General features: G+C 40.2%; 1 protein-coding gene across 1 annotated transcript; it reads right to left on the bottom strand.

The window, feature by feature from the left end:
* Positions 1-287: 287 nt before the first annotated feature.
* Positions 288-3,576, bottom strand: LOC139720200 (histamine H2 receptor-like). Its single transcript, XM_071631563.1, has 3 exons — positions 2,604-3,576; positions 1,855-1,872; positions 288-904 (listed from the first exon to the last, which is right to left on the bottom strand). Exons 1-3 carry the CDS (start codon positions 3,574-3,576, stop codon positions 288-290), a joined length of 1,608 nt encoding a protein of 535 aa, XP_071487664.1.
* Positions 3,577-16,426: the final 12,850 nt, after the last annotated feature.

Raw genomic sequence — 16,426 nt, 5'->3', positions numbered from 1 at the left:
TGCCAAAATGACATGTAGACGAAATTTTGAAGTCATTGCTTCAGAGTTTCCCACGAGTTTGCATAAGACGCTTTTCTCCAATGTTATTCACTCTTCACATTCAAGAACAGACGATTTCCTTCATGCTAAAACATTTCACAATTGCACTTCAAGTAGTAATAAATAAGGGATTGGGTAAATAATATCATAGGTATAAGATATTAGAAGAACGTTGTCTACTACGCTTCCTACACGTGCTAGGTGTTATTTTACTTGGGAGGGTGTCCCAAACGGCAACGAGGCTCTCGTCATATATCAATACCAAACGTTCCGTAGATCTGCAAAGCAAGTTTGTTGTCACTAGGTGGGTTCTCAGTGTTCGTACTGGGACAAGTTCTGGCGAGTGTGCCCTGGTGTGAACGGAAAGACATGGCTTGCATGGGTCTAGGTGCCATCTCGTAATGATCCATTTCGAGTTTGTGTTTGGCGCCGTCACTCCTAGTGCGCTCGACGCGAGCATTCTGACTATTCAGTGATGTCTGCGAGCTCACCATTCGTTGTTCTTCTGTAGCCCATACCGCCTGGTCAAACAGGCTCAGCCCGCGCTCCAACGCCGATGGGTTGTTGTCTATCGCTGTGTTGTTGCCATTACCGTCCTCATCATGGCATGTTGCCGCGTTGATAGACCACACGCTTCCACGTGTATCAACGAAGTGGTTGTGGTCGGTCATCATACAGAGGCTACTTTGGCTACTGTTGATAGGGTTCGAAGTTTTGCGGAGGACAAACGGGAAGATTAGGTTGTTGACGTTACTGAGACTCTGAAGACTGATGCTCTTCTTTTTGGAGAGATTGGTGCCACCAAAATGAGGTGTCTTGCTGGACTTCTTTGGCGATTGCTGGTACTGCCGAGCGGCCCAGGCATCTGATTAGGAGGAAAGAAGCAGATTGATCAAAAATCAAAAATTTCAAGGGCGTTTTATGACATCATTATGATAATGACAATTTGTGACATAATTACAGTTACAGACAACGATGAAATACAAATACGGTCACTTGCTCCTACGCACATAGCATCGACTAAGCAATTCCGTTTCAACCATTATTAAATATCATAAACACTATAGCCTGGTGCGAGCAAGTAAGAAGACCATGCATTCTATGACCTCTGAAATCGCTGGTCAGCAGTTGGTTGTCACAAGTCGTGAAAAGCCTTTCTTTTTGTTTTCGTTTTGCACACATGGTTGTCGGCGATCGGCGACCGGTCGGCAACCGGTTTGGGTCGACTAGAGGTTTTTGATGCTGCATCGACTAAACTAGTCAGCAAACTTTTTTTTCTGGTGTTTAATTTGCCGTGAAAGGTGGGCAACTGGTCGCCGACTGGTCGTCAACCTCTTTAGGACTGGTCATCAGTGATTCTGGCCTTCAGCGTGAATCTTTCTTTTTTTGGCAGACAGTTGTCGACCAAATAAAGACCCATCAATGACCATTTGTCAAGTGGTCGCCGACATGCAAGATCACTACTAAAACGCTTTCTGGGTCCACGTGCCGCGTCCACGTGCTAAATACTGAAAGTGTTTCATGCAATCTACATTCATTCATGCACCATTTCCTGTCCACATAAAAGATCCCAATAATAAAGACATGCCTAAAGGAGTGTGTGAGAAGTGTAAGGGCAAGGGCAAGGGAGGGGGAAGATCACTGTCGTATTACTAGTGACGGCAGCTTTATTCACATGACAAAACTGCTTTTGAAACCGAGGGAAAGAGAGAGCAATCTTCAAATTGTCGATAAGTGGAACATCAGCAACTAATAGGCGACCAATTTTTAATGGTCGACAGCCAGTTGTCGATCAGTTGCCTACCATTTGCCAACCTTTCTGCAACCTGTCACCTATTTATAATGAGGGCCTTTGTTGATGTTGTTGATGTTGTTGTTGTTATCAAAATATTCGGATGATGTTAGCCATCCGGCGTCAAATAATTTGCAAGCAGAAGGCAACCGGTCGATAAGTGGCCTGCATCCAATTCAAATTTGGGGATTAGTCGCCGATTGGTTAATGTCAATGATCGCTTTTTGTTGTTGTTGGTGGTGGTGGTGATGGTGTCTTTTTCTATTTTTTTGTTTTGTTGTTGTTAGTTTTATTCCATATTTCTGGGGGTCGACGACTAGTCTTCGGGTAAGTGTGACGGGGGACTTACACGGATAGATTCCTTTCAATTTCTAATAGAAATGTTAAAGTCCTAATTGCACTGTGTGAATACGTTGAACTCGAGACACTATGTTCATGCATAATTTCAATTTGAAGTCAACATATACAACTGCCAATGCATTCAAATACAATTTACAAACTCCATCGGTGTAGGGTGGTCTTTCATTGTTTCACTTAAAGGGGGAATCCAGTCCAAATATAAGTTAGTCTGATAATTGAAGAAAGGGTAAAACATTACGAGTATTACGAGTATAAACTGAGACGGGTGGCCAGGATATGAAAAATCAAGTGATGCATTACAAGAAGGAAATATATTTTATGTAATATGATTTTTCCAAAACGAGGATACCTACTGGTGAATTGACATGCATCGTCATTTAAAAAAATGACAGTACACGCAAACATATGAGACTTGAGATATATGTTAAAGAATAGTTCTCACCCTTCTTCTGGATAGGTCTCCTCCTCTTCAAACACAAGCAGCAACATATTTCCTTGATAGCATTTCTGAATGATCTTGCTCTCCACGCGTAGATAATGGGATTCAGGGCCGAGTTTGCATAGCCACACCAATAGCCGACAAGATTCAGCCAGTCTGGCAGGGTCTCAAAGCCCCGAAACACACCGAGGCAAACGTAGGTGAAGTAGGGTGTCCATAGCACCACGAAGGCCAGGACCAGCCCGAAAAGTGTTCCAATTGTGCGTGTCTGCTGCCTAAATATCTGCTGAATGTCCATGGAAGAATGCTGCCTCAGACGATTATTGTATTGTCTCACTGTTCTAAAGATGCATGAATACAGGACAATGATGACCAGAATTGGGATAAAGTAACCGACTGTGATATTAAAGTAAGCGTGAGCGTACTCCTTCGTTTGATTAGGGTACTTTGGGCCACACTGTGTGGTGCCAGGCTTAAACTCGTTCTCCGTCCAATGTATCATGGGTCCGATGGCACAAGAAAATGCACAGAGCCAGGCGAAGGCAATCATCAGCCACATCCGTCGATGCGTGATGATCCTCGACAACGGCTTCACCAGGGAACAAAACTTGTGGATACCGATGTGCATGAGGCTGTGGATCGAACCGACGAGACAGAGTGCGTCGAAGAACGCGTTCATGTCGCATATCGACTGTCTAAACATCCACCTGCCGTGGATAATTGTAGTAAGTGAAAACGGCATACACAGTAGAGTCACCCCAAGGTCGGCCACCGCTAGGTTTGCAATGAAAATATTTGTTTTCGTCCGCATCTTTTTGAATATCACCATTGTCAAGATGATGAGCGAATTTCCGATGAAGCTGACCAGCATAATAAGAGCCAGCGTAGTTGATAATGCGATTGATGTCGTTATATCCCAGTTGCTTGTAAAATTGGAGCCATGCATGACAGGTGTCCAAGAAGTGGATAGTTGCATTGGATTGGAGGTTGACATCCTCATTGACTTTAATACTGTGACATCCATTCCTTATTGTGCTCAAGTTATGTTTATTTCGCGCTATCTCAGAGTTCCTTTGCACGGGTTTGTTAACCTTGCATGTGCAGATTAACAATTTTAGCATTTCGCCAGAGTATTACCAGTTGAGATCGGACGTTGTATATAATTCTTTGTGCACAAAACAAAGACATAAACAAGCTCACCCTCCCTAGGGTCTGCATCTGGATACTGAGATGAAGTAGATCCAATAAAAACTCCAGTCTGGTTATTCACAATGTTTCTGAATGGCGTGTGCAGTGTGACAGATTCTTATACGAGATACAAAAGTGGCTGCTCATCACGTGATTTGCTCGTCAACGTCAATGAAAATTGGTATCCGTGCCGGCTCTGACACAATATGCATATAGGCTCAGCTGCATCGGCTTCTGAAATCCCGCTTGCCTGGAAGCTTCAGTGTTGATCATGGTTCGTCTAACAGGTTCATGACTCATTGTGTTCCTTTTTTCACATGCGACGTACGACCCCGGACTCAACATCAGTGAAATTCGACATTGTTTGTGGTTAGCAAATTGACTTTGGAAGTTTGTTAAGATCTAAACAATTGTCGGTTATCGTGTAGTCATTCATTGAGGAAATCCGAGGTTTAGTCACATCCGATTCATGGTAGGCCTGTAGGGTTGCCCGACACCCATATGTCCACATCTGCTGGAGTATATGTAGGTGTGCTACAAATTATGGCATTGTGCGATCAATAGAAGTTTCGAAGATAGTCAAACAATTCATCTTGCATTTCCTTCTGCTCCTTCTAAACGCGGCCCCTTTAGAACAACTTACCTGTATTACCTTTTGTGAAGTCATCAACAGTAAATTTGTGATGCGAAGTCCGATGAATATCACAGGAAGTTATCACGGACACAGGACCGGAATTTGATGTCATTGTACCTCTAAGGGAACAACTTTGAGCGTCCAAACACTAAATTCCTATCTTATAACTTCTGATAGCAAGCGATACGCTGTTCTGCTGCTTTTGATGGGCTGGATTGTAACCTCTCTCTATCATGTTAAACACAATCAGTTGCTGCGAGATATTATGGGGTTCGTTGGAAGTTGTTTGTTTTTGCTGTTGCTGGGAGGTGGTTCGAGGGTGGGGTGTGAATGCTTTAGATTAGAAAAAAAATCCATTGTAGTTACAGTTAACTTTAAAAATTATTCTTTGGATACATAAAAGTTCGTTTTACAAGAAGCCTTTATCATTATCACTATTATAAACGCCTAATACGAGGAATCGAGCATGCACAGCGAAAGAAACACGACCGACATCACGTACACATCGTCCATTTCACATCTGGTGACTATTAAATCTTGGTCAAGAAATGACATCATCCAGCCGCAAAGTTGCACCAGAAGGAAACGAGAAGACTGGAAAATGAATCGAAATTTTCGCGTATATTTTTCCAGAAAATCTTGGATGTATAATAGGTTTTGAAATCCAGTCTCATAATCTCACCAGTAGGGGCCTACATTATTTACACACGTATATAATGGCATCGCATAAAATTGTCTGAAAATTCCATCATTGTCAAGACGTTCTCCGCTCTAGTCAAAGGAGATGCGTTATTGGAAAGGGAGTGAAGTACACCAACGCGAGCTGTGAGTGACAATGATTGACACAGCCCTAATGCATGTGACGCATTAATGCGTAGGATTAGTGGCAGTCATAGTCACATTGGAATTTGCCGCCGTTTTGCCTTGCTGAGCGTGATAATAAAACACAGCATTATTACAAACCAAATAGGGATGTTTAATGGCGGAAAAAATGATGCACATTTAATGCAATCACAATCAAAGACCAGGAAAACCACAAGGAGTACTCTACTAAACCTCTTCTTCTTCTTCTTCTTCTTCCTCTTCTTCTTCTTCTTCTTCTTCTTCTTCTTCTTCTTCTTGTCGAGTCACTACATCCGTCCAGACCAATGTTCCACACACGTTCTTGCTCAGGGGTACAAGGCATCTAGGTCTTCACTGGTAGGCCTATACAAGTGGTTGGTAGGAGAGGGCAGGCTGCGAGATGTTCCATCGTCTGTTCCTCACCGCCATGGAAACTAGCATTCCCATCACCTTTGTAGCCCCTTCTTACAAGGTTGGTTTGCAGCGGCCGACTGCAGTTTTCAATTTGGGTAGGACCAAAATGGTCATATATCCTTTGAGCAAGTATGTATAAGAGTGTCCTTCGTGGTATAATGGTCACCTTGTGCGAGGTTTCGGCGAGATGGTCTTTCCACAGGGCCAGGTGCTGGATATCAGGCCTATATCAGGCCTAGGGAACTCTCTGAATGAATGAAACTGTGTCTGGAGTAGCTTCAACTTTGTTCTTGTTGGGGTATGATCAAAGAGGGGTGTCGAAGCTCGGTTTCCTGCTTTAGTTTCTCTCATTGGGATGCCGCCATTCTTCTGATGTTAGGGGGTGCGATGCCACACAGCAGGTAAAGGTCTTCTGCACCGGTAGGTTTAAGGCACCCATTAATGGCGGCTCAAAAAAGCTGGGTAGATTTTGGCGGCATGGGCCGATCTACGCCAACCAGGAGAAGCACATACTCAGCAGCTAAGAAGCACAAGGCGAGAGCCGCAGAACGGATAGTTTTGGCATCTGATCCCCACTCGGTGTTTGCTAGCTTCCTGAGGATGCTTTCTAGATACCACCTTGGCCTTGGTCTTAAGGTCCTTGTATTAAAGTGAGGACATATCTCTGGGGTGACACCTAATATAGATGGATTTTGAGGAGCGTTGGGGACGCTTCCGATACCAGCTGACATGAAACTGATGGTCTGTTTGTATGCTCTTTACATGGAAAGCACACAGCTGAGTCTTGTCTGTGCATAGTTGATCTAAGGTGCGTGGTTCGAGGCATAGAAGGGGATGAGGTTATCCAGGGCATTACAGTGTACTACTAGACTGTTCTACTTCTACCTATAATGCCATACACGTATGATAAAATTTCAACCTTCTCGAGTAACCTCTTCCGCTCAGCAGGTGTCAACTATATTCTTCTATACCGCCTCAGTACAATGTATTACTTTCTCGGTCTGTTGGTGAGCCCATCACCCCCCCCCCCCACACACACACACACACACACACTGCCAATTACAGTCCCAAAATAATTTCTTGAATTCGAATCGAATCTAATACGACACTAGTCTTGCTCCTCACTGCTGGTCATGAAAAGAAAATGTTCTGGAGCCAATCGAAAAGACTTACCATTATTACCTTTCTCATTATTTCCAACAGGTCATATCTATTTATTAACCAACATCAAAGATACAGCGTTGAACATCATTCTCTTGTTATTATTATTTAAGTACAGGAAATGTACTTTTACTGTTTTATCTCAATCTCACAATTTTCGGATTTAAACAAAATTCGACAGTGCAAAATACACACTCGAGCACTTTTTATCTAGTATACGTACCAATGCAATGTGGTAACGCCTATTTTCGAATTGAATCATTGTTATCTCATTCAGGAATGCACCGTTGCGTACTGTAATCAAGCTCACCATCACAAGGGATTTCAGGATACTAGTACATGTATATACAGGGCTTATCAACATGATAAGTTTGCGTACGGAACATAGCAACGCTATCCATAATAATCATTATTATGCTGATGACGGCCACTTGCTCTCCGTATATAGTTCCAATAATAATGGCTGGCTATACCTTGACTGATAATGCACTAGTTATGTATAATACCCTAAAATAAAAGGCATTTTAGTCATGTCATTGTTATCCATTACATCAATTACCCACGTCATCTCACGGTGATAAAGTAATGATAAAAAAAAAGATATGATACGATTTGTGATCTTATCACATTATACCTTGCGCTTTCTTTAAGAATTTTTCTTTTTGCGCTTGCGTTTTTGATTGTTTCCTTCTTCATTCATCCTCCTTTACGTCGATGTTTTAGGGCAATTTGTCAATCAGTTGCAATACATTCATCCTGCATGTTTCCACGAACCTGACGGGGACAGACTGTTGACAAAGAATGTGCATTGCCTCGTGATGTGGTATATAATTGTGCTGATGCATGATTAGTGTGCATGAGAAAGTACAGTGGACTCCCGTTTAACGAAGTCCTCGGGAATACCATTTTTCTGTCATTATACCGAAAATTCGTTATAACCGAACAAAATAATCAATAAAAAAGAAGCGAAGCGGATGATGCTGCGACCTGCATTTTCACTTCGTTATAACCGGAATTTTGTTAAAACCGTGTTCGTAATAACAGGAGTGCACTGTACCAATGCAATCTGTACCAGTGTCTGCATGCAGTAACTGTGAAAATGTATACCCCTTGTTTAACAGACGGCGATGGATGGGTGTGTCCAGAAGCCGTTACAGTTCGTTTTTTTCCGAAAATGAGATACATCGTATAAGATTCGTGTTTAAGAAGGATCGTCATTCTGAAGGATTGTTAATAAAAACAAAAAGAAATCAGGTTCGTTGTTCCAAAGGTTCGTTAATCCGAAAATGAAAGAAAAAGAAAGGTTAAGTTATTCCAAAGGTTCGGTAATCCGAAAATGAAAAAGAAAGGCAGGTTAAGTTACTCCAAAGGTTTGTTAATCCAAAGAAATAAGGTTTGTTAGTACGCACCGCCCTTACATTTTCGGATTAACGAACCTTCGGAATAATGAACCCTCAGACCACAATATTAATGTTTGAATTAAAGATTTTTTTTTTTCATTTTCAGATTATCGAACCTCCGATAGGTAGGCGTATAAGAAATGTACATGTTTGTTTGTTTACATGAACCTTCGGAGTAAAAAAACATCACCCTCCAGATCAATAACCACTCGTCTCGATTTTCAGTGCAGTTCATTCTGCTGATTATCGCCTTTCAGTACCCGCGATAGTCGCCCCTCCCCCTCCATATAGGGCAGCTATGTGAATGACCCAGATGAGAATACGTGTCCTATCAAAAATACAACAGAAGTTGCTATAACTGCTTAAACTTCACCTAACTAATACCACATTCTTACATTTGGAGCCTAGTCTGGAGTTGATAATTTTGATGATAATGATGATTCTTATTATTATTATTATTAGTAGTAGTAGTAGTAGTAGTAGTAGTAGTAGTAGTAGTAGTAGTATTTTTGTTATTTTCACTATTATCAAGCTTGCAGAAATGAACCCTTGCAGATGTCACGGCAAGTATGGCAAATCAATTTGCCAAGCTGAAAAAAAAATCTTTAATGTCCAGAGGACAAATGATGAATTTTCATAAAGTATCGCATCGATCAGCCTCTAGCAGAATTTAAATGTATGTGTAAGCATCTATGCAGGGAACACAAAATGAAAGAGGGATCAAGGTGTGTTTGTGTGTGTGTGTGTGTGTGTGTGTGTGTGTGTGTGTGTGTGTGTGTGTTTGTCTTTGTGTGTGCAAGGGCATGAAGGGGTAGAGATGAGCTCCTCTGGATTTATTGTATCACGTTAGTACAGTTAGTACAAGAGCGTGAGGCGAGAAGGCTACCTCACGCAGTCATGTTCTAAACAAGGCGCTTGAGGGCACCTGTACAGACGAGCTTTGAACAAGCCACTTTCTGGCCCTTATAGGACAAATTAGACTCATTTGCCACAGATGAACATCGTTGATGATGACGTAAGAAACACTTTAGTGTTTTATCCTTGAATACGTGTATATGTTATGTCTGTTGGCGAAGCTTTTTTTTCTAAACACAATTGATACGCCCGACTATGAACTTTCGCGGAAATCAAGCAGCGAGATGTCTAGCTGCAGCGGCATGCGGGAATTTGCGGGGACAACGAAGGAAACGAAACGCACCCAAGACCTTGACAGCAGCGCCGTAGCGAGGGTTAATTGCGTTCTCATTTTCCAATCAGTACGCAGTTCGGCTGTATTTTTTTTTTCCTAACTTGTCAAATTTTGTTCTCGTCTCAGTCAATACCCTGATATCCTCAGCTTGTCCATATCTGCGTCTGACATTTTATAGTAACGTTGGACCATTGCATCCAAATCTATAATGCATTTTGGACGGAAACTCCGCCTAATATTTTGAATTTCTTGCACTGATACATTCAAAAATATATTTCTGGCCAGCTCACCGTTTCCTTTTTATGCCTCCGCCACGAAGTCGTGCTTTAGGCATTTTTTTTTTCCCAAATGAAAAAAAGAATATAAGAAACACAAATTTTCTACATTGAAATGTGCTCTCAAACCTGAATCGAGGGGTGGGAATTAATTACTTACTTTAGCATTAATTGCACTCAAGCTATTGAATATGTTGTGCATGTAATCGTTTCGGAAGAAGTTGATGACATAAGACAAGACTTTTATTCTCATTATCCGTAAATTTTCAGGACATCTGTGATCTGCCAAAGCATCACATTAGTTGTTAATATTGTTGTTGTTGTTGTTGTTGTTTTTGATTATGATAATGATGATGTTGTGGGTGGTGGTTGCAAGCGGTTTGTTCATAATTCATTAGAGCCACTTTCACGATTGTTATGATTGGGAGCTTGGGTAATTTCCAGTCGAAAGACTGCCAAGGTGTCAATAATTTCACATGTACCCGCTACTCGCTGCAAGATTTATCTGACCTTACCATGCTTACTTTCAGACTGCCGGGTTTGAATACGTATACTATATCATATTTTTCGTGATTCAGTTATCCTTCAGTCTGTGGAGAATATGTTCATTAGTTTTTTTTCAGTCCTTTCGTACATTAATTGGACATTGTTAGCGGACTAGTAAAGTAACCGGTTATTGACAGGAAATTGGTCCTAACGATGGAGCAAACTACGACTTCGGCAATTTGATTGGCGCCAGGCTCAGCCTTCACCTGAATGCACAGTTCACCAACTCACTGATCTTTTGAATACGACTGATGTTTTCCTTACATGATCGCGATAGAACGGTTGGCACACGAAGTCATAACCAGTGATTGAGCAAACTTGAAGCAAAAATAGATTCTTATTTTCCATGGAAAAGAGCAAACTGGAAACAAAGCAAAGTAGGTTGTTATTGTTCATGGAAACGAGCATGAGTAAAGCGTATTTACTACGGTGAATAACAATGCGGACTAAATTGCAGTTTTGATTTCCGACGTATAGGATTTGGACGCGTGCACTAAGTTATATTGTGTCGGCGCACCATCTTATGCATGGGTGACGATGAGCTGCATTGTACGTGGTAATTATAATTTCCATATGGAAATTACTGTTACAAAATCATAACATTATATATGGGGCGAATTGTTTGCACATACATTAGACATTACAAGTATCTCCGACGGATAACTATAATCAACGAATCCGTCCAACTGCACTGTATAAAATACCGGAGCAACAGAAACAATCATCTCTAGGGATCCATTGTAAAGACAAATCAGCTACGACTGTCCATGTTGTCGCATCTTTAAAAAATGTTAGTTAAATAGGAAACTACTATAATGTTTTACCGTATTCATACCAAGGTGCTCTCAATGTTTATATCGGCAACATCGAATCACTCGTTCTTCGTACCTTACTGAAGTAAACTGAGTCTTGTTTTAGCGTTTTGTTAAATTCATATAGGGCCTACTATTGTTTATCACAAGAGGGAGAAAAAAACACATTTATGTGTAGTGTAATTTCCTTCAAGATAATGCAACACGACAAACAGACAAAGAAGAATAAACTTTGCAGCGTCGGATACGTACATCTGTTTGCGAGTTACAACTGAACTTTTCCCTTCGGGTCGGATACAAGCGGCTTAGCATGATCGTCGCGTATCAAACAAATCTGATTGAAGGACCAGCATGAGGGCTAATATTGCTGCCATCAAGGAAAATCATGGCGGATCCCGCTGATTATAGGAGTCACGGGAGAACTGTCGTGACTGTCGGGCCGCGGGTCCGTGCTATTCTCGCGACAGGTGGATGGCCGTCGCAAAACGTCGGTTAATTGGGACTGGTGGGACCGACCGCTGCTGTTACTTCGGTGTACTATAATACAACCATGGGATGGAAAGCAAGGTGTCACTGATGTCTTCAGCCGAAGTGAATAGCCTAATTTGCGACCAATATTTTGTTGCATTTTCGATTTCTTTTTATTTTGTCTGCCCTCAAAGCGAAACAGATATACCTTTGGACCATATCCCATATTGCTGCAATTGTGATAAAGCTATATAGGACTATGTATACAGCACACATGATTATAATATACAAAGCTCAAAGGAGATTCACTTGATGATCACTAATACATCACCATCTACTCATTGTTTTTCAGTGGTACATTTTGACAGTTTTTGTGCAAATCCTGATAATAATTATGCAAAAGAGATTGATATCACCTTACTTTCCTCCATCCCTCTTATATGCCACTTGCGATTAATCGTATAGATGGAATCGAAATAGTATAGACAATGACTGAATAAACGATCAAATTGATAAAATTAAATAGAATTAGTCTGTTTATAAATCATTGATACCATGGGCCTATTATTTTCTGTCATGATAGTCACTTTGAGTTATTGTAGCACGTGGTTACATCAATGTGTGCTGTTTTATATTAATATGGTGCATATTCACTATACACTGCTATGCACTGCTATCAATCTCATTATTGGTTAGGCGCTGTGGATGGAATGTATTGACTTTGCAATATCAATTTCTGGCTTACTTGTCACCAGCAACTCAAGCTCAAAACACCGCCTCTATCTTCCTCTGTAATTCATAAATTACGCCTCGATGGATGTCTTCACCGCTTTACGTATGACCGATATTTTGATACCATCTATTGATCGGATAAAATGTATGAAAGGAATATCGATAGTCTGCTTCGCACATCAGCTCAACTTTGGTCCGTTGCTGTATTAGTTCGTCTAAACTAAAGGGGGTAACACGCATCCAAGCATCCATAATATCATAATGTGATGTATTTTCTAAAGGTATTTTCTGAAGGTATTTTCTGAATGTATTTTCTGAAGGAAGTTAAACTGGTCAACTACAGCTTATTAGTTCTTATTCAACTGACACTCGTTATGCCTTTTTGACTTTTTTTTTATTACTCTGTCTTCTGTCAGTGGTACGAAGACGTGATGCCTGATTGGGGCTGCGGGGGGGGGGGGGGGGGGGGGTGGGTCGTAGATGCATGTTCTTAGTAAATGATCGTAGAGGGGGTAAAGTAACAGCTTTTCCTCATCGGAAGCCAACAACGAAAATTTGCGAGTGGCAATGGCGTATATAATTCCATTATTCTGGGGCACTATATCTTACCGTAATCATGAACTTCAAAAATCCCGGCAAGTTATAACAGGTATTAGCATAAAAAGATAAACCCTCCTTTCTAAAGATAAAACAAAATGAATTTCAGTCTTCTGAATAAAGTGTGGGTGAAGTCTTATTTGTGGTGTTATTATCCTGAGTTTTCACGCCATTATTCTTGAGCTGGAAAACATAATCATTGAATGGAACAAGAGACCGGGGCTCTCGCGCTTGCCCGGGTGTCGCAAGCACCTTCCAAACTTTTGAAGAAGGATCCGCCATGAACGGACGTGTGTGAGCATATGCTCCGCCAGCCTATAGTTTATGATACACTTCACTGAACTCAATCACCATGCCGGTATCTGATAAACCCAAGCGAGTCACTGTGAACTTGAAGCCCGACACTGCCCCGAAGACGAAAACTGAAGAGCTGCTAAAGCCAGCTGCTCAAAGTGCGCGTGATCTTGACACTGACCTCTATCATGCCATTCAAGTGGTTAGAAGCTTCAGACTGACTCGACCTTCATCTCGAAGCTCGTCACGTCTATCAAAGGAAACCCAAAGCCAAAGATAAATGTGGATTTAGTGAAAGCAGCAGCATTAGTAGAGCACATCAGTGAAAGTTTGAGGAAAATCGAACAATTGACGCAAAAGTTATGAATTTTTAAAATTTTGGTGTTAGAAACGCTAGATGAGGAGACTACTAGAGATTATGACGTGTGTGTTGACAACAATATAAAGAAAATATAATGGGAATTCCACGAAAATTCATTTTTCATGAAAATTACACATTCCATCAACTTGATACTGACAATTATTCCCTCTGCTTTCTGAAAGCGGTTAGTCTTTCATTATGCCACTCTCCCGAACGACAAATTTGTGCATGCACAGTACACGTTCAACCAACTTTCCTCGTTGTTTAATGACTTCCTAATTCCTAATTCTAATATTCATTCTTACCCATCTTGCCATTCATCTGATTATCATCTCGAAAATCCAAGAATTGTTTTAGCACAAAAATCCTTAAAACACCATGGTCCTGATGACCATACCCGATAACCGATAACCGATAACCGATTACCCGATAACCATAAACAATGTAGATCTATTCATTACTATAGGCCTGTGTGTCCGAATATTAGAGCATGTTGCTATCTATATCTGGGGTTTTTTCTTCTCACTTCTATAGTTAAAGTATTGATATGGGCTTCGAACTGAACGTACACAACAAACATGAACATAATCAACATAATTCATATTCACAACTCATTTCCACGCAAACACTTCACATTTTGCACAATGCACCGCTGCACCTTCTTTTTCTTTTTCTTTTTTCTCATGCTTCCCTCTCTCTTTATCGCCACTCAGAGAGTGGTGACTTGAATTTTATATTCTTATGTCGTATTGTTTAGACAATCACTTCTGAGGCATTTGTCCTCGTCAAGCGTTTGCTTATGATGGCGGTCTCCTGTATTTCTGTTACATCCAGAGTTCCTTAGTTTGAACGACATATACAAGGGATCCTATGTTTACTATTATGTATAAAATAATGCATGTTTGTTTTCATTTTGCATTGTGTTAGAAAAAATGTTGGATATTTGAATTAATCATTTGTCTATTTTAGCTGTCAGATTCAAATTATACTGTGCTCAAGTTCGTTCAATTGACTTTGTATCTTATTCATGTATGAAAAAGAAATTCAGAAATCAAATCAAATCAAATCAATCAAAGCATCAAATAGCACGAATAGGATGAGCAGGACACTCGTCCATACAAGAACCTCCGATGCATGTAGCTGCTGTCATCTTCTCCTTAAGATTCTGCTATATTTATATCTTTGCTTTCATTTATCCCTCCTCCATTTCGTCATGATTCTCAAAGCCCTTTGAAACGGCTTCACCGGGTTCACCGGAAATCCATCCTAATTTTTGTTATTCTACACTCTACTCAGTGATGTCATCCCGCTTTTATATAAAGTTGTTTAGTCAATTGCAACGCTGCTCGACTTACTTATTGGTATAAATGTCATTTAGAAACATTGTTTTATCACTTATATGAAAATAACTCTTAATTTTGATGATGATGATGATGATAGTGAACAACATTCATACTGCGTCATTTATCTGTAAAACAAACAAACAAACAGCAAACATTCAAAGGCGCCCTGCTCCTTCAATAATTATGTCACACTTTATTCACACAGTTGCTGGGGAAAAAAAAAAATAAGTCCAGAGGTCAGATTTGAAGGAATTAAGGTTGCTACAATTTCGAAGTTCGATTAGCAGAGAGCTTCAAAGACGTGGAGCAACCGAGAAGGGAAGGCTCTGTCCCTATAAGTTCTAAGGCGGGTACTTGCGGATACTATCAAGGAGAATCAGGCCAGCTTCAAAGAACTTACGACTCTGACATGGTAGGCCTATAGCGAATATGCTCTGCCAAAAAAAAAGTATGTTTAAAAAAAAGAAGGTGATTCAGCAGCACAAGTGTTTGCCTAATATAGCAGATATGGATTGGCTTGATTACGTTGATCGAGATAGTATTTTTCTTAGATTCATGCAGAATTTCATGTCAATTTTTATGCATGGTATGATTTGTAAAAAAAAAAAAAAATCCAACAACATATTGTACTCTCGTTAAAAAAAGAAAGATATGATTTAGCAGCACAAGAGAGAAGAATACAGCTGCGCATTTTTTTTTTCATGTCAATTTCACTGTAAACATAAGCATGCCCTGATATCGAATGAAATCCAAACAAAGAATATCATAAAACAAAAAAAGTGGGTTGGTGGTTGGGGTGTGGGTGTGCTTTTGGTTTTCGTGAATCGGGGGTTGATGGGATTGGGATTTGATTTGAAGGATAGTTATAAATTGTAAGAAAGACATTGGCGGGATTAAACATTTAGGATAGAGGGATATATGTTTAGCATATGTAAATATTTTCTAGTGAAGAAATTGTCAGTGCGATTGATTCATATAATCGAATTATTCATGTTGAAGAGAGATTTATATTAATTCATTGTGAAGTATAAATTGAAAAATGGATTTGCTTGTGTTTTGAATTGTATGAATTGTATCTTTTTTTTTTCATGTTACGTCCAGAATGAGAGATAATTAATGAATTCAATAAATATCAAGGAAATACAAAAAAAAAAAAACATATACATAATATCTCGCACAGTTTTCTTATGCAAATCAGAGGTGATGATGTAATATCCTTACACGTTATCCACTCACCTGCAGACGAAATTCAGATAAGATACAAATGTTTAAAACTCAATCTAAAGAACTCTTTCTTTGAAACTTCTGTTCCTTTTTTTTCTTCTGTAATATATCTTTGCATTTCATGACTACATGTATTATCAAAAGTATAATCACCTGAATTTCTTTTCAAAACTAAATTGCCTTTTCCTCAAGTTATATGCCGACTGACTCTATCCCCCAACACACTCTCTCGTAACACACTGTAGTCTCCCTTGCGCAACAAATAGAAATGTCGAAGCCGAAATGTGCTCTTTTTTATTAGGTGAGTCATTGAAC

The sequence above is a fragment of the Diadema antillarum genome, unplaced genomic scaffold (assembly GCF_040938485.1).
Source record: "Diadema antillarum isolate AM-2024a unplaced genomic scaffold, OU_Dant_1.0 scf00000123, whole genome shotgun sequence".
Lineage (NCBI taxonomy): Eukaryota > Metazoa > Echinodermata > Echinoidea > Diadematoida > Diadematidae > Diadema > Diadema antillarum.
This window is presented reverse-complemented; position numbering and strand designations above follow the sequence as displayed.